This window comes from Salmo salar, chromosome ssa07, assembly GCF_905237065.1.
Source record: "Salmo salar chromosome ssa07, Ssal_v3.1, whole genome shotgun sequence".
NCBI lineage: Eukaryota > Metazoa > Chordata > Actinopteri > Salmoniformes > Salmonidae > Salmo > Salmo salar.
The window spans coordinates 24,263,484-24,289,300 of record NC_059448.1 but is presented as its reverse complement, the minus strand read 5'-3'; the positions used below and the strand labels follow the sequence as shown (position 1 = coordinate 24,289,300).

The following is a 25,817-nucleotide window of genomic DNA, read 5'->3' as shown; positions in this document are numbered from 1 at the left end:
ACGTCCCAGTTTGTTACTTTGACGAGTTTGGAGTAATAACATGTTCAACCACTTAAGCTAAGGAAGAATTTGTCCCTTCTCTCATTGACTTCTCAAACCCAGGCCTGGTCTCCTTCGCAAGCTTTCCCGAAAGTGTCGCGATGTCGCGTCTCTGGGTTTAGAAACTTTGTGATGAAGCCTTGCGCTCCTTATATAATTGTATTTATTTCGTACTGTTTGCGGTAGGTGCACTTTATTCAGCAGTCCAAGCAAAAGGAAGGCAAAGTGTTCCCATTTTGAACCATTTCATGTGTCTGCATATAGAACTCCGCCTGCAGGCCCAGAGAGCAAATCAAGTGCACCTATGGGACTACAACACTTTAGCTCAGATCACCTATCTGCACAGTTTCCTCGAGCCAGAGACTAAAAATAAGCCTGGAATGCACAGCAAAAGATGTACTGTGAGATTTTAAAACCCTGACTACAGAGAGACTCAACGAATACAGCAAAGAGCTGATGTTTTTATGAGTAAGTTCATGTTTAAGTGTATTCAGCACTGTCAACATGTTAAGCCATAAAATGCATGTTCTCCCTACTTCCACTCACGCTACAACCATCACTGCAGCTGCAACGAAGGAGTATAGATGGCAAAGTGTTCCCGATAAGCTTGCGTTTGTTATTATTAGCGGCTTGTCTTTTCTAATACGAAGGACTGTTTCACTTTCTCTGGTCATAGGGGTAACAACATGAATTAGTGCATGAGGCAGAAGTACGTTTTGACATCAGCTGGAAAACTGTCCCCTATCCTCAGTGGATGGGAAGGTGGAGCGGCGGGACGGTGAGTGGTGAGAGGCAGCCTCGACGCTGCTCCCTCTCTCCCCTCAGACTGACCGTCAGATGCAGGCCATCAGTCCAGTAAAAAAATAAAGCATGTAATTATTATGCTCACGCAGCTGTGCTTCACAAGTAATACAACAAATGACCTATTGCCAGTGTGATCAGACACCTAACATGTTTAAGTATCATTTCAAAATGGTCTGAGGAGAACAACATTAGCAGGGCAATGCAAGCATTGTCAATATGCAGTGATAATGTATTGGGCCTGTAGCCTACTGCACAAACCTCATTGCTACACAACTGTTTAATTGGGTAATGTTGCATAGGCTTATGTTTTAAGTCATGTTGTATTTTGATTCAGAAAGGGATCTTGACTCAGAGAGCATTGTTTATTGTTAGTACATTGTTTATTGTTCATTTTAAGAGTAAATCTTAACATGACAGAAATATCCACATAATATAGTATATTATACAAAATACAGTACATAAATAAACTCTACTGTTTGATATAATGTCATACTGTTAAGAAAATGGCAATGTATTCCTCAGACCTGTTTGTAAATTAACCATTTCAAAATATCTGGACAGAAACATCAGCATTTACATTCAATCAACTGAATATTTAAATGCTTTATTGTACAATGATGAGGTTAATGAAACGTGATTAAGGGACATGAAAAGATGAAGTTCAATGGGACAACATTGTGATAGGTGAGTAACTTAACCAGCAGGGGGAGACAAAGTCCTGCCTTGCATGTTAACCGAAATCTAGCCAGTGTAAGACACAATATTTGTATTTTGTTTCACCTTTATTTAACTAGGCAAGTCAGTTAAGAACACATTCATTTTTTACAATGATTGCCTACCACAAGGCAAAAAGTCTCCTGCGGGGACGGGGGCTGGGATTCAAAATTAAATAAAAATATTAGTACAGAACACACATCATGACAAGAGAGACCTAAGACAACAACATAGCATGGCAGCACAATAGCCGGGATCCAAACTGAATTCAATACATTTAAGATATTGCCTAGACAAGCTCACAGAAACCCTCTATATACGGCATACCGATAACCCTCTCACACTTGCACATGGGACCCTGGTGAGACTCACTCATTAGATTTCGGTGGTGGTAAGACTGCTGGTGAAACTGATAGACCTCTCCACTTGGGCATCCCCCCTGCTGCGCTCCATAGGGTCTGGCAATGGCTGGGTCACCTCCTGAGAACATGTTACTCTGGTGAATGGTGCTTGTTTTAATAAAGTTAGGTCAAAGCCGAATCAATGGCTGCAAGATCACATAATGATAGTATTCTACATAACATACCCAAATATAGTAATAGCATAGTATAACATTACTGGAAGACAAAAAACACCACATTTCTTAGGAGGTTTTAGGATGATTGTGCACATGGTCACATGCTTCTCTCATGTGGCAGAAACTCAACAGCGCCTCAAGATGAGCTAAATCAGGGATGCCAACTTGGATAGGGGTGGGGGCCACAAAAAATCTGTAGTCTTCATGAGGGCCCTCAGTGGCTTGTAGGTCTGAGTACCCACATCCATAACCAGCACATGCAGTCAAAGCCGGCCCTAGCCTTTTGAGGGCCCTAAGTGAAAACTTGAAGAATTATCATTCACGATGGACAGTGGGAAATGTGAAGGGACTCGAGGTTGGGTGACCACCAAAATGTGCGTAAAGTAGTGATAAAGAACGTGATTCGAATCTTCAGCTCCAATGTATCATTAACAAAGCAAAAGTCATAGGCCGTGTTCGAGAGGCTCAAACCCGCAGTGCATCATGGGTAAATTGTGACTGACTGATCTACAAATAATAATGAGTCGTTTTGATGAAAGGTGCTTTGTAGATCAGTCAGCAGTCGCCTGCAGTCGTTTTGATCCTCTTAAATACGGCCAATATTATGTCTAAACCCCGCCCATTTCTATCATTTATCTTCTTAAAATTGTATTTTTAACCTAATCCTAACCCCACTGCTAACCTTATGTATAACACACATTTTTTTTCTAACTTTTTGTAGCAAATTTTGACTTTGTGGCTGTGGAATTGGTCAGTGCCATCCTGAATCCTTGAGACGTACCTACACCATTGAAGTTGACATTTTAAATGGTTAAAGTAAGAGTTAGGTAAGGGTTATTGTTTAAGTTGTTTGTGCTCTGTAAGTCTGTACTTTACTATTTATATTTTTGACAACTTTTACTTTTATTCCACAACATTCCTAAAGAAAATAATGTACTTTTTACTCCATAAATGTTCACTGACACCCAAAAGTACTCGTTGCATTTCATATGCTTAGCAGGACAGGAAAATGCTCCAATTCAAGCACTTGTCAAGAGAACATCCCTGGTCATCCGTACTGCCTGCGATCTGGCGGACTCACTAAACACAAGTGCTTCGTTTGTAAATTATGTCTGGGTGTTGGAGTGTGCCCCTGCCTAGCCATAAATTAAAATAACAAGGAAATTGTGCCGTCTGTTTAGCCTAATATAAGAAATGTTGGATGATTTATACCTTTACTTTTGAAACGTAAGTATATTTTAGCAATTACATTTACTTTTGATACTTAATTACATTTAAAACCAAATACTTTTAAACTTTTACTCAAGTAGTATTTTACTGTGTGACTCACTTTTACTTGATTCATTTTCTATTAAGGTACAGTATCTTTACTTTTACTCATGTATGAAAATTGGGTACCTTTTCCACCACTGTATCTAGTGGAAACCGGGAGAAAGGGATCCAGGGTATAAATTAATGGAACTTATGTACAACACAGCCAACAGGGGGAGACAAAGTGCGAGTTTACATGTTAACCTGAATCCATCCATCCTGTAATGAAAAATAATCATCGGTGGCATGTAGCTAGGATTGACGCTTAAAGTTAGCTAGCTACGTGGTCATGGATACGGTGACCATGGTATGAGAAACAACACTGGAGCACAGCAAACAGCCATACTGTGAGTTCGATTAATGGTATCTAATGGTAAGTACTGTTAGATAAATATTTGTTGTTGGGATGATAACCGTGATAAGTAGCGCTAGTAGCGTAACTATGAATCCCAGTTAGCTATAGTTAGCTAGCAAGCTAGCATTGTTGGTTAACAGTAGCAAGTACTGTAGCTTACTTACATTGCATTGCAGACACCCAGTGGTTAGCGCGCAGACGCATGACACGCACACATGCACATACACACAACAACACATGGATGGAAGTGTAGCTAGCTAATTTGTCCAAAGCAGTTCTAACTATAGTAGCAAACTAGCTAGCCAACGTTGTTGTTTACATTATGAAAAGAATATACAAAAAACGTTGGAGTTTTTAAATGTTATATATATATATATATATCCACTAGCATAAGAGTGCTGTGATGACCAGAACAAAGAGGACAGCAGAGCTGGACAAGCTCACAGAGAAGAGTGAGTTAGCTCCAGCCCTAACATCAGCTACCCCTATACCACAACCACGGTACCCAGCCTCCATCCCCGACCCCACTCCCTTCCCTCCTGTAGGCCCTGCTGACAGCAGCAAGGGGGGCACAGGGATAATGTCCCCCAAAAGTCAGGGGAGGGTAGGCACAGCGTCCCCCTACAATCTGGCTCCGTCTCCCTTCGGCCTCAACCAGAACCACGTGGTGTGTCTGCCTCTGGTCTCCGAGCACCTGAAGCTCCTGTGGGCGTGCTCAGACCAGACTCAGGAACTGGACGGCGTGGCTTATCTCATAGAGGCCTTCAACGTGTTCCCGTACCCGACCCTGGGGGAGACGGCGTCGCTCGCCCAGAGCTGCTCTCTGCATCTGGACCAGGTATAGTCCCCTGTACAGTCCCCAGTCCTCTTGCCCTGAGACATGCTTGTCCACTTCTAGTTGACTTCGACATAGCATGGGCAAACTACCAACACATGGTCCTTGCTCAGCTTCTTTCCATTTGCAGCCCCTTCCTGTAGTCATTAGGAGTCAGCAGCACATTTCTTGTGAAAACAACCAATCTTATCTTTTCCTTATCTTAGGTCAGAGTGTGGTTCATGGTCCAGCGGCTCCGCTATGGGATCAGCTGGGATGCAGAAGAGATCTGTATGGCACGGTGCAAGATTTGCGGACCAAACCAGGCGAAGGACAAAAAAGAGAAAGAGGAGAAATCATTGCCTCCCCTCAGTAAGGAGGATGATGGGAGAAACAGGAGCGAACATTCACCTGTCTCCACCTCCAATCAGCTCAGCAGCCTGTCCTTCGAGTCCTCCTCACCCGTTCCTCGAAAACGCCCTAAACGCCACCCTGTTGTCGCACCCGATAACTCCAATCTGCAACACCCTTCTCCTCCACTCCCTCTGTGCTTAGCGGCGCCCCCCACAACCACAGGGCAAACCCTAGAAGCCCCCGACAAAGCCCACGAAAACGTCAAACCCCAGAGGCACTGTCAGGATTTTCACTCAGAGCTGTGGCGGAGCTTCGGCTGTAACACCAATCCTCCGAAGGAGGAGCTCCAGCGTCTGCAGGCCCTCACCAGGCTCCACATGAAGTACATCCGCAAGTGGTTCTGCAACCGGCGTTTCTTGCTTCACCACCGCGTCAAGGCCGACCCAGAGTCTGAAGAGAACGGCCAGGCACAGACCAACGACCTCCTGTCGTCACAGACACAGCTTATTCAGCGTCTGACACAACCGCCAACTGACAGCAGGGTCAGACCATCACCGACGAAGAAAAGGGGCTGTCAAGTAGATAATGTCGACTTTCTAAGCAGGAGCCGCAATGGTAACCATGTCCGTGGCAACCCCGCTAACACCACCCACCAGATTAGGTCAAACTTGGAGGTGAAGGAAAAAGGGAAAGAACCAGCGGAAGTACAGAAGAAGAAGACGGGAGCAGCAGACAAAGAGAAAACGGCCAGAGCTGGAGTTAAGAGATGGAAAAAGAACGTCAAGGAGGAACAGAAAGCGGTGGGGATCACCAAATTCATCGATAACGACGGGGAAGAACAAGTCATCAAAATGGGCCCGTGGCCGAAGAACAAGACCATAGCCCAGCTGGAGCTCCTGAGACACTTCTTCCTCACCTGCCAGTGGCCCACCAAAGAGGACTACACGCAACTGCAGCAGCAGACAGGCCTCTCGCGGAAGGCTCTTACCCAGTGGTTCGGAGACACCCGCTACTACGTCAAGAAGGGCATGGAACGCTGGATGAGTGGGGAGGAGCACCGGAAGGTCCTGGCGCAGATTAGGGAGAAGCAAAGGCAACGGCAGAGGGACTGGTTGATGGCTGAGGAAACAGGTCCATCAGGGTCCTCCTCCGTGCCGTCTTTTGCGTACCGTGACTCATAGTGGTAATGGGGAGGCTGGTAGGGAGGAGGATGGAGCTGGAGTGACCGCTGGGACAGACTTGGGGTACTCAATAGTATAAAAAGGATTCTTCTCCTTGTGCTCTCTCCTCGAGGAGCACTGATCCAGCATGGCCTAACAGGTGAAATGTTATTTGTTGAAACTTGAAATCTACCTGGAACTTTCACCTGTCTGCCGTGATGATGGAAAAGGAAGCTATGAGTATTGAGTCACACCCCTGCTGTAATGCTGGAGAGGCCTGGAGGGTGCTGAAAAGGGACTATTAGGAATTGTCACGAGGCAGCATTCTGTTTGTATGTTACAAGTTGTTTATGATGAAGTTCTAGTCTACTTTAGTTGCAGCACTATTGAAACTGGCACTTCCTGTTGTTCAGTTATTCATTCAAATGTCAATTCATGTTTCAAGCTCCATCACAGGTTTGTGCTGGGAAGTTTCTATGACATTGCATTGATGTTCCTTGTTTGATATGTTCAGAGTGTAAAGTATTGGGGAAATTACCAGACCTGCGACAACCTATATCCTTGGGTGCATTCCAATAATCTTTCCTTCCTCCTGAAGTGTGCACTTGCGCGTTTATTTCTCCCCATAAAGTTATCATTGGATTGATGTAGGCATGGGCTAGGGGGGAGTCCGAAGTCCATTAAGGGAAGTGAACAAGTGCCCACTTTGGGAGAACAGAGATTATTGGGACATAGCATAAGGTGTGGCCTTATCGGTAGTAAGAAAGTAGATCATTTATTTTGATTTCACTAACTCCGCTATAGCCTGCAGTATCAAAATCTCAGAGCTAGTATGTTGAGTCATAGCTGGTTCTTTCTGTGGTGAACAGGTTTCTTCCCTTTTGTGAATAAAAATAACTGTTCTTGTTCTGCAATTGGGTATCTTTCTTTTATATTTTGGATCGTGAACCTCTACCTTGTTGACAGGTGACCGTCTGAATGTAACAACAAAGCATTTACTGAACACAAGATGAGACAGTGTTTAGACACTACAAAGAAAGTAAAAAATGTATGCCTTTTTTAAAGTAAATTCCTTACTTTCATGGGAAATTCCCAAGATTTATAGAAATAGATACATCCTATTTTACAACACACCCATTTGAGTAATTGTCTTTCTGTACATAGCTTCATCACAACCTTGCATAACACAATCATACACACGGTACAGTATTTAAAATTCAACAGACAAATAGGATTGTTTCGCTGCAGCAATTGGTATTACTACAAGTGTGGTTGTTGTGTTCAGCTTTAATAAACATTGGATCTCTTCTATTCTTTATTGATCCTAGAGCAATACTTTACAGGGCCATGTCCTAACTTGAGCTCATGTTAAGGTTGGACCTGTACATAGACTCAATTCTTGCCTGAAATTAATTACTTAATTACAGCCTCAATTGTCTCAGTTCCAGTACTCTGCAACCTCCGTCCTCTGGGGCTGCCAGAACTCTGCTCCCTCGATGAGCCGCTTGATCAGATTAGCTGAGGTGATCAACATGTGACCTGCCGCCTGGAGGAAGGTGGAGGCCACGCGGAGGGCCTCTCTGAGAGAGAGAGAGAAGGGGGAAAGAGAGAGTATTATAAATTACCATTGTTACAGACACATTCCACCAGGAACAAGACTTCCTCCCATCCCACCTCTACTCTACTCACCTGAGGACTTTCTTGGGCCCCAGACATTTGAAGTCGGCGCTGACGGAGTACCGGCCTGAGAAGGTGCCCTTTACGTTCAGGGAGCCAAACACATCCTTGGGGTTCTGCCGGTACAGGTCAAAGGTCACGCAGGCTATATCCTTTCCTGTCCGCAGCTGGTTGGGGACTTGGGCTTTAGAGAGCGTTGTACCCTGTAGGTTTAGCATAGGATATGGTGTGAGAGGGAGAGAAGCTCCAGGGTGAAGTTTCCCCTAAGTACAGATCTAAGATCAGGTTAGTGGGGGAAATGCAAAGCTGACCCAAGATCAGCACCCTACTCCAGGAGAGACGGTAACATTGTTGGTTGGTTTAGAGCTCACAGCGCCCCTGTCTCTATATGTGTAGGCCATCTATCTGATGCTGTCAGGTCAAAAAGAGTAGAAGATTGTTGCCGCCCGTAGCATTGAATGCAAGGGATGCCAGCTAGCGTTTGGCCTCCCTTGATAAAAAAAAAAGTATAAAATAATAGCCAATCAGCATTGAGCTAAACCGAGTGAACTCAACTGTGAATGGTCCTGGCACACAAAAAAAGATGTAAAGGGAAGCCAGTTTGGATTTGGCTTCACTCCAATCACGTCGAGAGCAATACGTCACTGACAAAAACAACTTTAATTGTTATATCTCGTTGTGTTGTTGTCCTCCAGTGGCTAGCTAGCGAGCTAGCTAAAATTGTCCCTTTCCTAAATTAGCCATGGATGAAGACAGGGATTTGGACTTGTGGCTTTACTTAATTCTCCGTACTGGCCAATGATTATAACGGCGATTCTGATCCATTGGGCCCCTGGCCTGAGAGGATGTAAGTTCAATATGTAGCTAGATGTAGAAGGCTAATGTTAAATAGCTAACATTGCCCATGAAAGGAAGCTAGGTTAGCCAGCAGGGATTTTAGCTAGGTAGCTTAGGGGAAAAAAATACAAGTGTGTACTGTTTGACATAGACCATTTCGTCAACATGAAAGAGAGGATGGCATTGGCGTTTCTCAACAAGTAGCGTGAGTCAAAATGTTTTTTCTACTTGCACGAACGCACACACAGATACATACACATACACACAGAAATCAGAACCACGGATAGCCATATCATATTTAGCTTATGCTGATTGGACTAAATTGTTTTTGGTATCTTTTAGTTGTCACTGTATTAGACTAAGCATGATTTGATGATGTTGAAATTGAAATGGTGCTAGAATTGTGGTAACTCTCCATTGTTCTAAATAAATAGTTATTTAGTAGTCTGAAAATGTTGGAAACATTAACTTGCTTGACCATGCTGTAGGTCACCTAACTGTTTGTTACATGCAATATGTCTTGTGGACTTCACCTGACAGAGGTTGCTCTCCGGTTCTGTGTTGAAACAAAGGTGTGGTTTAATTTATTCTGCCACTGTCTTTTCTTATTGTTTCGGCATTAGGCCTATATATCACGGTCGCAAGGCATATGAACTAGCAGGTTACAGAGCAAACAACGCAATTATCACAACACGTAGGTTGTAATATGGCTTTTTTCTGTCTTGGCTTCCCCAGTGATTTTACCCATGCACTGCTACTGTTTGTTTCGCGCTGGGGCCACCCATACGTAAAATGTATGCACGCATGACTAAGTCGCTTTGGATAAAAGTGCCTGCTAAATGGCATATATTATACATTATTAACCAGGAAAAATGTTGGGCCTTTAAGATTTTCCTGATCGGGTCATGTGGGAGAGAATAACTCATATTTTATCATCTGACAAGGGTGTGCACACATGTACATATTGTGCTAACAAAACACATTCAAGTTGAGATACCTATACTACCGGTCAAAAGTTTTAGAACACCTACTCATTCAAGGGTTTTTCTTTATTTTTACGATGTTCTACTTTGTAGAATAATAGTGAAGACATCAAAACTATGAAATAACACATATGGAATCATGTAGTAACCAAAAAAAGTGTTAAACAAATCCAGGTGTATGCCTGCCCATGCCATAACCCCACCTCCATCATGGGGCACTGTTCAAAACGTTGACATCAGCAAACCGCTCACTCACATGACTCCATACATGTAGTCTGCTGTTGTGAGACCAGTTGGAAGTAATGTAAAATTCTCTAAAACAACATTGGAGGCAGCAGGTGTACCTTGTTAAAAGTTCATTTGTGGAATTTCTTTCCTTCTTAATGCGTTTGAGCCAATCAGTTGTGTTGTGACAAGGTAGGGGTGGTATACAGAAGATAGCCCTATTTGGTAAAAGACCAAGTCCATATTATGGCAAGAACAGCTCTTAAATAAGCAAAGAGAAACGACAGTCCATCATTACTTTAAGACATGAAGGTCAGTCAATACGGAATATGTCAAGAACTTTGAAAGTTTCTTCAAGTGCAGTCACAAAAACCATCAAGCGCTATGATGAAACTTGATCTCACGAGGACCGCCACAGGAATGGAAGACCCAGAGTTACCTCTGCTGCAGAGGATAAGTTCATTTGAGTTACCAGCCTCAGATATTGCAGCCCAAATAAATGCTTCAGAGTTCAAGTAACAGATACAGCTCAACATCAACTGTTCAGAGTGGACTGTGTGAATCAGGCCTTCATGATCGAATTTCTGCATAGAAACCACTACTAAAGGACACCAATAATAAGAAGAGACTTGCTTGGGCCAAGAAACACGAGCAATGGACATTAGACCGGTGGAAAATTGTCCTTTAGTCTGGAGTCCAAATTTTTGATTTTTGGTTCCAACCGCCGTGTCTTTGTGCGACGCGGTGCGGGTGAACGGATGATCTCCGCATGTGTATTTCCCACCGTAAAATATGGAGGAGGTGTGATGGTGTGTGGGTGCTTTGCTGGTGACACTGTCTGATTTATTTTGAATTCAAGGCACACTTAACCAGCATTGCTACCACAGGATTCTGCAGAGATACGCCATCCCGTCTGGTTTGGGCTTAGTGGGTCTATCATTTGTTTTTCAACAGGACAAGGACCCAACAAACATCCAGGCTGTGTAAGGGATATTTTACCAAGAAGGTGAGTGATGGAGTGCTGCATCAGATGACCTGGCCTCCACAATCCCTCGACCTCAACCAAATTGAGATGGTTTGGGATGAGTTGGACCGCATAGTGTAGGAAAAGCAGCCAACAAGTGCTCAGCATATGTGGGAACTCCTTCAAGACTGTTGGAAAATCATTCCAGGTGAAGCTGGTTGAGAGAATGCCAAGAGTGTGCAAAGCTGTCATCAAGGAAAAGGGTGGCTATTTGAAGAATCTCAAATATAAAATATATTTTGATTTGTTTAACACTTTTTTTGGTTACTACATGATTCCATATGTGTCATTTCATAGTTTTGATGTCTTCACTGTTATTCTACAATGTAGGAAATAGTACAAATAAATAAAAACCCTTGAATGAGTAGGTGTTCTAAAACGTTTGACCGGTAGTGTAGATCAGGACATACCTACCGGAGGGGTTTTCCATGTCTGTCCAGGTTCCAGGGCCATGAGGACTGTGTTGTCTGGCAGAGACATCAGGAAGTCTTCAGAGTCCACCACTGTCCCATCCTCCTCACACACCAGCACCACAGCCAGACTGGACAAACACAGCATCAAAGCCTGGCACACCTGGGGTAGCAACAAAGGTAGATATATTCAGAGGACACAGTATGTATTTTGAAGGCACAAATACATTCTCTCTGGCAAGGGCTCCAGATCCCAGACCTGTCCTTATACAACTACAGTCCAGAGCTTTTCCTGGTCAGGTCACATGGTCACTCATGGCCTTATAATAAAAATAAACCCCTTTTTTCTTTCTTTTTTCTCTTTGTGTATTTTCATCATGTCCGTCCCCCTCTCACCTTCTCTCTCAGCTCCTCCAGGGTTCCTGCTGTGATGCCCTTCCTGGTGCCCCTGTCATGGGAACACACCCTGAACGGTCTCTGATGGGCAGGAGCCGACGACCACACCCGCTTGGTCACAGATCTGTGGAGGAAGAGGAGTAAGAAGATGTTCACAAAGCCAGACACGGCCAGCTTGATGTAGAATTTGCCTAGCCTGGTCCCAGATCTGTTCATGCGGTTTTATCAATGCCTACGGTCATTGTCACGCAAACAGATCTCGGGGAAGGCTTGAAGTTGCCCTATTCTTGTATCAGATTACCACACACACCAATCCTAACCAGAACCATGAAGGGGATGTACAACCTGACTCTGTATCAGTGGTTAGGGACAACTTCTACCTAGTCCATAGATACAAACGTATACATTTGTACTGCACTATGGAAGATTGATTTGGTCTACAAATATTTCCCTGAGAGATAGTAAGAGTGATAGAATGGCTGAGCAGCCACACACACAAGCCTAAGATCACCATGCACAATGCCAAGCGTTGGCTGGAGTGGTGTAAAGCTCGTCACCATTGTACTTTGGAGCAGTGGAAACGCATTCTCTTCCAGTGATGAATCACACGTTGCCATCTGGCAGTCCGACAGACGAATCTGGGTTTGGCGAATGCATGGAGGACGCTACCTGCCTCAATGCCTAGTGCCAACTGTAAAGTTTGGTGAAGGAGGAATAATGGTCTTGGGCTGTTTTTCATGGTTCGGGCTAGGCCCCTTAGTTCTAGTGAAGGGAAATCTTAACACTACCGCATACAATGGAATTCTAGACGATTCTGTGCTTCCAATTTTGTGGCAACAGTTTGGGGAAGGCCCTTTCCTGTTTCAGCATGACAATGCCCCGGCACAAAGCGAGGGCCATACAAAAACGGTTTGTCGAGATCGGTGTGGAAGTGCACAAAGCCCTGATCTCAACCCCACCGAACACCTTTGGGATGAATTGGAACGCCGACTACGAGCCAGGCCTAATCGCCCAACATCAGGGCCCGACCTCACTAATGCTCGTAGCTGAATGGAAGGAAGCCCCCGTAGCAATTTTCCAACATCTAGTGGAAAGACTTCCCAGAAGAGTGGAGGCTCTTATAGCAGCAAAGGGGGGAATCAACTCCATATTAATGCTCATGATTTCGGAATAAGATGGTCGACAAGCAGGTGTCCACATATTTTTGGTCATGTAGTGTAGCTCTCGAAAACTCTAGGAGGCATTCTGCCTTCTCCTTTCAGGTTTCAGCGATTAGCTTCACCCACGACTGGCTCGTGTGAACTACAATCCAGATGCTGTGTTTTAAATTTTTAGAAAAAGTCAATAATCATCGCTTGCGATACGGGTTTCGAAACATATGGCCCTTTCATCAGCGAGAAAGAACCCTTCAAATAAATAAAATATGGAGTAACTGTAGCAGTTTTGCACAGATCCATACAGCTATGGGTGCCTCCATCTGAATAAACTACACTTCTACTACACAAGCGCTGCAACATGGAGATATGGCTGTGAGCACTAACCCTATAAAAAGGTGTGTAGTAATTTAAACTTTTGGTTTTTGAAAAACATTTCACGCTGATATGATAGATACTTCCTTATGTCTCCAAAGCAGTACCACAAGTGATGTGTGATCATGTTTACAGCAAGCGTTGGGGCATTTAGCAAAACTCCCCCGGTCAGAAGACACTATCATCGCTACAGCAGTTAGCGTCTATGAATGTGGTATTAGAGACAATACAGTGTCTGTGAGACAAAGTGTGGAAATAAGTCCAACTCCAATTAGAGGCCCCAATTATATAAATGTTCCAGTGGTTTATTGTCACTGTGCCTTTTTGCCAACGCCCTAGGCCAGGGTTCCCCAACTGGTGGCCTGAAAAAGAAAAAAATGATACATAATTATTATTTATTTTTTTTCGTTGTTGGCCAAAAAAGGCCGTAAAACACCAGGAAATCAGCTCCAAGTGATTTTAAATTGGGAAATCTGTTCCCAAGTATTGCATAATAGAGAGATACTGTATGTGATCGTATACAAATAATAATAATAATTAATTGGATTTATATAGCTCTTTTCTATCAACTGAGGTACTCAAAGTATTTACATAGTAGGGGGAAACTCACCTCATCCACCATCAATGTGTAGCACCAACCTCAGTGATGCACGGCGACTATTTTTGCTTCAGAACGCACACCACACTTCAGCTATCAGGTGGAGAGGTGAGGAGTGATGTATGCCAATTAGGAAGGAGGGGGATGATTAGGTGGCCATGATGGAATTTGGACAGGTTGGGAAATTAGCCATTAAAAACAGGGTGAACACCCCTACCCTTAAAAAGAGCTATGGGGATTTGAATGACCACAGACAGTCAGGGCACCCATTTTAACAACCCATCCGAAAGCCAGCACCCTACGCGGGACAATGTTCCCAAATGTAATCAAGGTTTGAAATGATTATGTTTTAGTGAAATATATAACTTTAGGGTTCTTGGGCTCAATTTGCAGTCTACATTTTTTATTATGTCCCAGCCCCCCAACCACCTGCACCAGAACAAATTTGCCCACGGCTGAATCTGCACTGAACACAAATATAAGCTCAACATGTAAACTATTGGTCCCATGTTGCATGAGCTTAAATAAAATATTCCAGAGATGTTCCATATGCACAAAAAGCTTATTTATCTCTAATTTTGTGCACAAATTTGTTTACGTCCCTGTTAGTGAGGATTTCTCCTTTGCCAAGATAATCCATCCACCTGACAGGTGTGGCATATCAAGAAGCTGATTAAACAGCATGATCATTGCACAGGTGCAAGGCCACTAAAATGTGTGCAGTTTTGTCACACAACGCTACAGATGTCTCATGTTGAGGGAGCGTGCAATTGGCATGCTGACTGCAGGAATGTCCACCAGAGCTGTTGCCAGAGAATTGAATGTTCAGTTCTCTACCATAAGCTGCCTCCAATGTTGTTTTAGAGAATTTGACATTACTTCCAACTGGTCTCACAACAGCAGACTACATGTATGGAGTCATGTGAGTGAGCGGTTTGCTGATGTCAACGTTGTGAACAGTGCCCCATGATGGAGGTGGGGTTATGGCATGGGCAGACATAAACTACAGACAACAAACACAATTTGAATACACAGAAATAACGTGACGAGATCCTGAGGCGCATTGTGATGCCCATTTTTTGTAAGGTATATTTGACCCAGTCATGTGAAATCCATAAATTAGGGCCAAATACATTTTTCAATTGACTGATTTCCTCATATGAACTTTAACTCCGTCAAATCTTTGACATTTTTGCATGTTGTTTATATTTTTGTTCATGGAACGTAAATCTGAATGGTATCTCGAAACACTGCGGCACGCCATCTGCACAAAATGTATATAGCCTTTTTTTTTTCTATTGTGTTATTGACTACGCTTGTTTATTCCATGTGTAACTCTGTTGTTTGTGTCGCACTGATTTGCTTTATCTTAGCCAGGACGCAGTTGTAAATGAGAACTTGTTCTCAACTAGTTTACCTGGTTAAATAAAACATATTTTTGTTCATTATAGTTGATGAACCCTACCCTGGTCCTTCAACAACCCACACCTAAACAAGTAGCCAACGGTGAGTGATATATTATTATACAATAGCGTGCTTACCAAATCAGAATCTCAAAATATAATTGATTGAACAACTGAAAATCCAATGAGATATTTTCTATCGTAAATACTTTGAGAATGAGTTGTTGCAACCCAAAATGTGGGACAAGTAACTACTTACTTTATTAGCGATGACGTATCCCACTTCTCCATATCCCACTTTTAATTTTTTTGTTTTTCCTCCTGTTGTTGTGTCAGTGCTGTGGCCTCTCAATTTCTGCGTGTCTGACTCACCAATTTCTTTGGGATGGACTTTGCCGCGAGTGACATATGACGATGAATCAGATAGAGACGCATAGGGCAAAGTTGTCTCTCTGTGTGCGTGCGTGAGAGAGATGATAACATTGACCATATATAATTTACTATGGCATTCAATCCACATTTGTAAAACGTTTTACCTTTCAGCAGTTTTCTACCCTTTCAGCGAAGTTACGATAATACGAATGAAGAGCATACGTAACTAGTAATGTGAAACGGTGGCTTTCCAAAATGTGCGGAGGAACGGTTCATTACTCGGAGATTAACACAATGCAGATCAGTGACCTGCTGGTCAACAATGAAAATCAGCGTTCATATAAACGTTTTTTTTCTCCAATTATTTTGGAACTTTTGTGAGTGAAATGTTTACTGTTAATTTGTTGTTTATTTCACTTTTGTTTATTCTCTATTTCACTTGTTTTGGCAATGTAAACATATGTTTACCATGCCAATAAATCCCCTTCAATTGAAATTGAATTCAGTTCCCAGTTGTTTTGAACGCGGCAATACTACTGCGAGAGCCATCACAATACGTCACATCCTGAAAGGAAAGTTTTCTGGAGACGGCGGGAGAGGACATGTGAATGAGCTATAAAAGAACACAGATTGTTTTTCCTTTTTAAAATGTCCAAACTTTCAAAGTCGGTGTAATAGCTACAGAACTTCAAGAGTTGCATATTTTCAGTTTGTATAGCTAGTTAATCACTGTTGTTGTAACCTCGTCGTTAACAATATCCAGCATTCTCAGCATAAGCACTTTGTTAGCTAGCTAACGTTGTTAGCATACAACGTTAACTATCCCAGCTACAGAAATCGAGCTAACTTTGCCTAAATTGGGACTGGACTAAGAAGTTATCTGAAATGGGTAATTGACTTTGATTATATTTGGTTTCTAACTGTTTTCTCTTTGCATTGACACTAGTGAACTAGTAGCAATAACTAGCAACCATTGACAGTAAAGACACGGCATAGCTAACTGCCGTGGCGGGCTAAATTACTTTAATCAGTTCAGAACAATCCAAACCCTGCGGTGGTTTCCATACTAGCTTGTTCAACCATCTATTTTACCAGTAGCAATTAGTCTCGTTAAACAAGACCGCTAGTCAGTGTAAAATCAGTGACATTGACAGTTGCCAGACAGTTTTACAACCCAGTCAATAAATTCTGGTGTCATCAGCCATTAACGTTAGCTTGGCTAAGGGCTTGTAGTAAATGGTTACTAACAACAGCTACTTACATTTGTATCATTTTGCCCAATATTGTTTGTATTGATATTTGTGTGGTTACTGTGGTAGGAAGTTGTTTTTGAGTAGAATTGTAATTCCAATAAACAATTGTAACAATGAGCCATTGATATATCAAACACATGAACTAAAATAGGAAGTTCTGCTCAGTAATTGAGGAATTACTTAAACAGCCAGTCACTCATCCCTCTTTCCCCCTCAGACATCTCCCTCCCCTTATCTTCCTTACGCCTCCTGGCCCCTCCTCTCCTGCTGGTCTCTGCCGCCATGTGGAAGGTGATAAAGGAACGCGATGTGATGCATTATGGGACGCTGGAGGAGTTTGTGACCTCAACCTGCGAGACAGTCCCTGGCTTGCTCACATCTAGACACCAGGCCAAGCTGGCTCTGGGGCTGAGAGCACGGGTGGGTGAGACTTTTGGTACAGTTATGTTGTAGTGAAAAAGGGTTGTATTAATTTGGCACCTAACGGAAGAAAATAAACTGAAACATGGTGGGACTATCTCAACTTGTCCAATAACAAACTCGATTTTGTTTTCTTTTGCTATGGTGTGTCCAAATGAAAACACCCTTGTATGTATACAGTATGTGCCTCCACTGTATGAGCTGTTGTCTCTGTTCAGTCCCTAATCTTCACGGCTCTGGTTGTTTATAGCTGATCTTAGAAGTGTGCCATGGCCTGGACCCACCAGATCCAGCGGTTATCCTTCCCCAGCTGGACAGGATCCGTGCCCTCACGCCTTCCTCTGCACTGGTGAGTGACAGTCAAATGCTGACCCCTCTAAGTCAGCAATTCTCTGTACCACGACTGTGGTATTTGAATGGGCCTTTATCGCCTTTTTTAACACATTTTTCTCAATCATTTTGTGAGAAATACAGTCTGTTTGCTGTAAGTTATGTTTTTGCATGCCTATGTTGCAGAAGAAGGATGTAAAGATTGAGACCGCAGTCACCAACTTGCATGGCCTGGTGGAAGCCCTCCTGAGAGACCCCACAGAGAGAGCACTGTTCTACATGGTGAGACAGCCTCCTCCCAGATGCAATGTATCAATGTTTAAATGAACAGCTTTTATTGAGAGACCATCAAATGAGGAACTGCCCCCCGCCCCCCTTCTCGCTCTCTTTGTTTGTCTCCCTCTTTCTCTCCCCTTATTTTTCTCTCACACTCACGCTCTCTCTGTTTGTTAATTTCTCTCTCCCTCCACCTCACTCTTCTCTCATCTTCCCTTCAGGTGGAGTTTCCTTCAGAATATGGTCCTCAGTTTGACCAGGAACTGGAGAAACTGCTGTGGGAGTTCCTGCTCAGACTGAACCAACTTCTCCCAGTGCCTAACCTGGCTCAGACGGTATCCTGGCTCACTGCTGCCCCTCCTGTCCTAGAGGAGTGTGCGAAGGCTGCCTCCCAACCCCAGCTCCTGAGGACCCTGCTCCAGCACCAGATCTGCCTGGGACACCTGGATTTGGCAGGTGGGTCTACATAGGGCGCGTTCCAGGCCGACTACGTTGGCGTCACCAGCCATATCTCACAACACCTGGTTAGGTGTTTAATGTATCAGCTAACCTCATCAGTCTTATCTCCTTTCAGCTTCTCTTCCTCCCTGTATGGGCGACTCCATCCTCTCATCCCTATCTCTCCCTCCCTCTGGAAGATCTCAGCAAAGCGAACAATCAGGATCTAAGCCTGCCTTTGTTTCCACCCCAAACCCTCAGTCTTTAACCCCATTGACCAATCACAGACAGACACAAAACAGGTCATCGCCCATCACGCCTGTGATAGGTGGGATTTGCAACGAAGACCTGCCAGTCATGGCTTCAGCCAATAACAGGGCAAGAACTTGCAAGGAAGACTTTACTATCCAATCGGATTCAAGAGAAGTGGAGAAGAAAGCCGAGTCAATGGCAAGGTCAAAATATACTGAGGTGGAATCTGAAGAGGACGAGGAGGTGATAGTCGTGAGAAGAGGGATTAAGAGGAGGAGGAGGAGGAGGAGGAGGAGTGCGAGAGATGGACGGCGTAAAAGATTGCTCAGGAGAGGGCGTGGGGGAGAGTTGGTTAGATATGTAGAAAGTGATGAGAAGGATTTGACGAGTGATGCAGATGAAGAGACTGAGAGGGACCTTCGAAGGGACTGTTTGGTTCAGTTGGAGATTGCAGGCCTCAAGGTTCCGGAAGACCAGCACCTCTGCTCTTACATCACATCCTGTCTGGTTAACCAACCCAGAGTGCTCATCCCTCGACTGACTTCCACAGACATCACTGCACATGTGAGGTCACAACCTCCCAGTCCTTCCTGCAGCAACGAGACACCAACAGCAGAGAGATCTCCATGGGGACAGAACAAGAGGCTGACGATAACGGTGCGTCGGCTTCCTTCGACCCGACAACGGAAGTTGAATGACAGCTCGTTGACCCTAGATGTGGCGCTTCCAGCATCAGCTGACAAAGAGTAAGAGAGAGATGGGTGCTGTTTAATTAAACAACCAAGACTACTTTTTTTATGGTAGCCTGGTTGCCAGAAATGGCTGTGGTTTCTTTAGCCAACTCCGCTGTTGTTCATTGTCATTTCATACATGGCATGACGACAAACAATTGTGGAATTGATTAAAGCACAAACAGATCTGGCAACTAAACTAGTAAAATAGTACTAATACTTAACTAGAGCCATAACGATTTATATTGTAAAAAGATGATCAATACTAACAAATGTAGGATTTAACTCATTGTTATACCTCCCATTTTTCAGGAACTGTGTGCTTCCTTCAGTTAGCTCTCCCTCCATTGTTCCTCTGCCTCAAATGAGAAGAAGCACAGGTAATCTCCCCACCCCCTGAAAGATGATAAATGTTTGATCATTTCTGTAAGCATGAACTCATTGTACTGTTTAGGAATTAGTTTTCAGTGCAATGGTAACCTAGTAACACTCAGATTTGTTCATTTAAACCTTATGTTTTTCCATCTAGAAATACTGACCTCACCAGTAACCGGCGACAATGATGACGTCATAGGAGATTCAGAGGATGAAGCAACAAAGAATTTCAAAGGCAGGGTAAGAATTGATCCTGTTGAAGTTACTTTAGAATATCAAGATGCACCTTTAGCTCCCCCTCATGTTCAGTAGGTTACATCGTAACAAAACATTTTGCAGCTGAAGACCAAAAAAAAGTCAAGGTTCTGTTTCCTCCTTACTGAGACCCTACTGCTGCTATCATGTTTGGTATGTCTTTTTAAAATGGCCACCAACAAATTTCCCATTGTGGGATAATAAAATGGACTACTACCTTGTCTTTCTAATGTGCTCTGTCTCTTCTAGCTGTTTATGAAGCGCTACTATAGGACCAAGCACGACACCTATGTACCCACCCTCAGGGAGTTCTGGAAGCCCAGCCTGGCCCGACCTGCTGTCTCCCGGCAACAGACACAGATGACACACTCAGTAATTCACAGACCTATGGCAAAATCCTTTCACCATCCATGGGGAGCAAAATATGAATTTTGAAACAGGAGGGGTACCATCTCAACTTTTCCAATAGGAACCCGTTTTTTGCTGCAAAAAAACCCATTTTGCTACAGTTTGGCCAACTGAACACAACCATGGTTGTAAAAGTGAATGATTGGCAGTTTTAGGATTCTTTGTATCTGAATCACTTTGTAATAAGCATTATTTAAAAACCTGTGGGACTTTTATTTTGAAATCAAGAGGATTAACCTATGTCACCAATACTTACAACCTGTGTGCTGTCATAAATGTCAAGAGTTCAGATGTCCCAACATTTTCTTTTAGGGGTCATACTTATATCTTCAGACGTTGATGGCTGCGATAACTGAGGCAAGAGCTTTCTCATATTGGTTGACAATTTAAGTAATTGTCAAGAGTTAAACCGATTATTTCAGCTGAATATCTTCAGATTCTGATGCCTGGTTGTGATAACAACTCGGCGAAAATGTTTTTTCTAATGTATTTTTCAATCAAGTATTTGTCAATTATCTTATGTACCCTCTCTGTAAATGAGTGGGGTTTTAATGTGTACTTTTGAATCTTGTCATCTAACCTTTCATAAAACTGTATTCTAATAACTGTTTTTAAGCTATGTCATGAGATTGTCACGAATTAAATGTAAATTAAGCATCTGCCAAATAGTAACGTCTTTATTACTGTGTAAACTAAAGTATTACACTGTTTTGGCTGTCTTTTATACACACTTCTCTTGGTTTCACTAATTACCATGTAGTTCTCTATTAATGAAGTACAATAATCCAAAACATGAATAGCAATGTAGTCCTTTTTTATTAAGGCAATGTAGGTATAAACTGGCCTGAGTTTGGACCCTGCTTGTGAGCTCAAATGCTTACAATGTTCTGTGACGGATCTTTAAAAGCGTAGTAAAAAAACTGCAGTTTATTTGTTAACCTGACTGCACTGTATAGCGCCCACTGGAAAACATACCCAGAAAGAATATCAGTGGTGGCGACTGTCCACTTCCTGGCTTCGTGTCCTCAAGTCATTTGATTTTGAGAGAAAGAAATGACTGAAATGTATAGTGAATCTTCCTGTCTTACAGTCCATTATTATATTACAAAAGCATTGTTTCCTTTGAGTGTTACAGTCGGCGTTGCCAGATTCTATTAACATTTTCCAGTCAGTCAATCAGCCTCACAGTCTGCAGCTCATCCCTCCAGTCACAGTGATTGTCTCTCCAGTGATGTAAGACGCATCCTTAGAGCACAGGAAGGCGATTACTCCACCGATCTCCTCTGGCTTGCCAAACCTGGGAGAATATTACAAGAATGGTTGTATTCTTTTTGTATGAAATAACCTTTTGTGACAAGGTGGTAGTTGAACATGCTGCGATTATGCATTTCATTTTGTACTTGATGAATAGTGTCAGATTTCTTCATGGTGTACGCCACTAAAATGAATCAATAATCAAACACAGACCATGTCAACAACTTCTACCAATTCAGTCTCAATGAGGCACTTGTGGCCACACGTCACAATAACACTTGAGGATAAGAATGTACCCTAAATGATACAACCAAGAATGAAGTTGAAGGCAACCTTTTAATGCTAAGCTGCTTCTTGAACTCGTCCTGCCACAACTGAGAACACAGAATCGTCAAAACTCCCTTCTCTGTAGGAATTACAGAGGGAAACAAAGGATAAAAGTGTGACAGGAAGAGGAGTGAGGTTAAGGAGGGTAGGTGAAGTGAAAAGAGTACACAGGTAAAGATGACAGAATAGAAAGGGAGGGGGTCCTTACTGCTTGGCTGAAGGTGGTCTTAATGATGCCAGGGGCCACACAGTTGACCCGGATGTGGCTCTGGGCCAGTTCAGGGGCCAGGGCTCTGGTTAGTCCCAACAGGGCCGTCTTACTCACGCTGTAAGGGCCCAGTGCCTGGAGGTGGGGAGGTCAAAGAAAGTAAGAATCCTCCACAACAATGCAAATTGATCTGACGATCAAACCAAGAGGAATTTAGAGGTCAAATCAGAAGAACTTACCTGCATAGGCTGGTACCCAGCGACAGAGGACACAAACACAACACTCCCACCCCTGGAAAACAGATATGTTATAGCTCACAAAACACTTTCCTAACTTTCTATTCCTCTCTCTCTCTTACCCCCTCTTCTCCAAGTGAGGCACCACCAGTTGGGTCATAAGAAAGGCCGACTTTACATTCACATCCAGGATCTGTGTGAAGTGCACAATATAAAATCAGCTGATATTGCAAACACTCTTTTCGACATAGCTCAAATACCACTTCTCATATGCTATCATCCTTCTCAGACTAATCGAAACTATATCTTCCTAAACGTATGGTTTAGGAAAAAAATAAAATGTAAATGATGCATTTTGTGTTTGGTTATTTAAATGAGTGTTTCTTAATCCTGATCCTGGGGGACACAAAGGGATTCACATTTTTGTGTTTGCCTTAGCACTACACACCTGATTCAAATCATCAGCTCTGCAGTAGTGCCACGGCCTTGTCGGCGTTTGACTGGCGTCTGCCACTCACCACAACGTGAGCTAGGAACAAGATTAAAAAACACTGACCTAGATAATAGGGATGCCAGGCACACACCTTATCCCAGACTGCTTCTGTCGAGTCCATAATGTTCCCAAAGAAAGGGTTGACTGCTGCGTTCGAAACGAAGATGTCCACACCACCACACTGTTCCACGGTCTAAACATCAAAACAGAAAATAATAACACTGAGATTCAGTTCAAGCTTATGACTGATGACTGTGCCTGTGATCATGTATCAAGTCTCCCTGTATAAGGCCAAGTCAGAATTATCAATTGATGTTTACTCTGGATGCAACTGTTAGAATGGGACCAAACTGTATGGATGTTTTCTTTACCATGTTAACAAGTCTAGCTCTGTCTTCACTATTCCCAACGTTGCAAGTCGTCCCGGTCACTTGTATCTTCTCACTCTGCAGTAGTGCCACGGCCTTGTCGACGTTTGACTGGCGTCTGCTACTCACCACAACGTGAGCCCCTCTCTGACCCAGAGCCTGGGCTGCAGCCAAACCGATTCTGGAAGAGACGCCACAAGTCCCCAGTCAGTAGGACTTACCCATCTGTGGAGGCAGTGACTATGGCAACCTTCCCTGCAAGACTGCTTTGAGACCCAGCAAGACTGCCTCCTGACATCTTTCTTGTCTGACCTGCGACGGGATTGGTCAAAAGGCACCTGCTAACAAGACACCGCAGCATTACCTGGAAAGAGAGAACATGACTCAATGCACACACATACAGTAGGCTCACAAATTCAGGTTGCAAAAACACAACTGAATGTCTTACTTACAAGCTCCCTTAGTAATAGCAGACTAAACTCAACTCCACGATTTACGATTTGAGTTGAGCGTTGACTTGTGTAATTGCAGCCAATTCTTTGAGTGCTGAAATCAGGAGTTTTATATAAAAACACTAGTCACCGCTCAACTCCATCGTAAATACTGGAGTTGAGTTTAATCGGCTACCTTAGCTATTGCATTGCATTGCTTTATCCATGATGGAGGAAACAAATATGTTTAAACTGTATTTATGTGCTTCCTTATTGTAGTTGTCAAGCAGTCGACGAGCTAGAAGAGATGAAATTAGGTGAAAGTTGAATTGTACAAGCACGCGACTACAGTAGCCTATAGTTTGTGCTGAATTCAAAATGCAGAGAGATGACCTTCCCTTCAACAAGATCTACATGAAAAGCCAATCATCAACGTTTGGGCATAATGTTGGTTTATATATATATATATAAAAAAAAAATTAATCTACCTCTGTTGATGAGTCTGTTCAGTACAGTGACGAAAACACGAGTTTAAAGACGAGGGATACAGAGTTTCCGGCAATTTTCCAAAATAAAAGTCCTACAATGGGTGTTCCAAAGATGATTTAACCGCATCAATTGATCTCGCGCCTGTACTTTCCTCTGTACGGCAGCCAATGGGCCACACCAAAGATGATGGATAAATGAAGATGTCTTACTGAGGCAGTTTACCATTGGAAAAAGGCTAACGTTATGAAAAAAAACTGAGTTTTCGCTCCCGCCCCTCTGGAAACTTTCTGAAATCTCTTTACTCACCCTCTTCTGAACCCTCAACCAATTTGATCGATATGATGATGAATCCTATGTCTCTTCCTCATATTTCTGAACAGCTGCGATTTAAACGAACGTTCCAAAAATATTATGAAGGCTACAACCTTCTCTGTCTGTAGTAACGGATATTGCCGTAGTAGCACAAGCAATTTGCAGTCTTCACATTGCATTGGTGGGCAAAACAATTAGCATTTCGTTTGATGATATAATCCTTATAGTTGCTGTCATATAGCCAGACGTTTTCCTCCTGTTTAGCCAATGTTTGCAATGATGATAAAAATAAAAAACATTAAATCGCTATTGACCAGGGGCATCATGCACCCCAAAAATCTGAGGGGGTACAAAGTATAGGAATGCCTGGGTGTGGTCCAGAGGGGAGGTAGGCCACCGGTCCAGAAGTTGGAGAATGTTGCATTTTTCTAACACCTGAAACAGCTTTTTCCTGCTGTATGAAGCCATAATCATTATTCTTAATTCAATGTAAACAATTATATATATACAGTACCAGTCAAAAGTTTGGACACACCTACTCATTCAAGGGTTTTTCTTTATTTGTACTATTTTCTACATTGTAGAATAATAGTGAAGACATCAAAACTATGAAATAACACATCATGTAGTAACCAAAAAAGTGTTAATCAAAATATATTTTATATTTGAGATTCTTCAAAGTAGCCATGCTTTGCCTTGATGACAGCTTTGCACACTCTTGGCATTCTCTCAACCAGCTTCACCTGGAATGCTTTTTCAACAGTCTTGAAGCAGTTCCCACATATGCTGAGGACTTGACGACTGCTTTTCCTTCACTCTGCGGTCCAACTCATCCCAAACCATCTCAATTGGCAAATGATAGTCCCACTAAGCGTAAACCAGATGGGATGGCGTATCGATGCTGTGGTACCCATGCTGGTTAAGCGTGCCTTGAATTAAAAATACATCACTGACACTGTTAGCAGCAAAGTACCCCAACACCATCACACCTCCATGCTTAACGGTGGGACCACACATGCAGAGATCATCCATTCACCTACTCTGCATACACAAAGACACAGCGGTTGGAACCAAAAATCTCAAATTTGGACTCATCAGACCAAAGGACAGATTTCCACTGGTCTATTGTCCATTGCTCTTGTTTCTTCGCCCAATCAAGTCTCTTCTTATTATTGGTGTTCTTTGTAGTGGTTTCTTTGAAGCAATTCGACCATGAAGGCCTGATTCACACAGTCTCCTCTGAACAGTTGATGTTGAGATGTGTCTGTTACTTGAACTCCATGAAGCATTTACTTGGGCTACAATCTGAGGTGCAGTTAACTCTAATGAACTTATCCTCTGCAGCAGAAGTAACTCTGGGTCTTCCTTTCCTGTGCCGG

At 43.0% G+C, this 25,817-nt stretch overlaps 4 protein-coding genes across 12 annotated transcripts; 2 read left to right on the top strand and 2 right to left on the bottom strand.

The window, feature by feature from the left end:
• The first annotated feature begins 68 nt into the window (after positions 1–68).
• Positions 69–7,042, top strand: LOC106608853 (homeobox and leucine zipper protein Homez). The gene is made up of 3 exons (XM_014207032.2): positions 69–3,818; positions 4,189–4,638; positions 4,842–7,042. Exons 1-3 carry the CDS (start codon positions 3,816–3,818, stop codon positions 6,147–6,149), a joined length of 1,761 nt encoding a protein of 586 aa, XP_014062507.2. The 5' UTR covers positions 69–3,815; the 3' UTR covers positions 6,150–7,042.
• A 61-nt stretch (positions 7,043–7,103) lies between these two features.
• Positions 7,104–15,891, bottom strand: LOC100196627 (cell death-inducing DFFA-like effector b). 4 transcript variants are annotated; one of them, XM_045721353.1, is made up of 7 exons: positions 15,470–15,891; positions 13,820–13,900; positions 13,530–13,571; positions 11,681–11,804; positions 11,289–11,447; positions 7,818–8,008; positions 7,104–7,708 (listed from the first exon to the last, which is right to left on the bottom strand). In XM_045721353.1, exons 2-7 carry the CDS (start codon positions 13,822–13,824, stop codon positions 7,567–7,569), a joined length of 663 nt encoding a protein of 220 aa, XP_045577309.1. In that variant the 5' UTR covers positions 13,825–13,900; positions 15,470–15,891; the 3' UTR covers positions 7,104–7,566. The 4 variants fall into 4 exon arrangements, with proteins under 4 accessions (XP_045577309.1, XP_014062426.2, XP_014062429.2 ...); XM_014206951.2 differs by lacking the exon at positions 13,820–13,900; XM_014206954.2 differs by lacking the exons at positions 13,530–13,571; positions 13,820–13,900 and having other exon boundaries at positions 15,470–15,888.
• A 239-nt stretch (positions 15,892–16,130) lies between these two features.
• On the top strand, positions 16,131–20,979 carry LOC106608852 (uncharacterized). The gene is made up of 9 exons (XM_014207031.2): positions 16,131–16,471; positions 17,053–17,255; positions 17,506–17,604; positions 17,772–17,867; positions 18,083–18,317; positions 18,436–19,297; positions 19,595–19,662; positions 19,812–19,897; positions 20,162–20,979. Exons 1-9 carry the CDS (start codon positions 16,468–16,470, stop codon positions 20,345–20,347), a joined length of 1,839 nt encoding a protein of 612 aa, XP_014062506.1. The 5' UTR covers positions 16,131–16,467; the 3' UTR covers positions 20,348–20,979.
• Positions 20,980–21,113: 134 nt separating this feature from the next.
• On the bottom strand, positions 21,114–24,220 carry LOC106608855 (dehydrogenase/reductase SDR family member 4). Of its 6 annotated transcripts, none has more exons than XR_006770588.1 (9): positions 23,659–24,016; positions 23,428–23,570; positions 23,210–23,387; positions 22,930–23,031; positions 22,468–22,538; positions 22,349–22,400; positions 22,110–22,244; positions 21,908–21,980; positions 21,114–21,617 (listed from the first exon to the last, which is right to left on the bottom strand). XR_006770588.1 is itself a non-coding variant. In XM_045721760.1 (9 exons), exons 2-9 carry the CDS (start codon positions 23,565–23,567, stop codon positions 21,503–21,505), a joined length of 834 nt encoding a protein of 277 aa, XP_045577716.1. In that variant the 5' UTR covers positions 23,568–23,570; positions 23,659–24,019; the 3' UTR covers positions 21,114–21,502. The 6 variants fall into 6 exon arrangements, 4 of the variants coding, with proteins under 4 accessions (XP_045577716.1, XP_045577715.1, XP_014062509.2 ...); XM_045721760.1 differs by having other exon boundaries at positions 21,908–21,948; positions 23,659–24,019; XM_045721759.1 differs by lacking the exon at positions 21,908–21,980 and having other exon boundaries at positions 23,659–24,011.
• Positions 24,221–25,817: the final 1,597 nt, after the last annotated feature.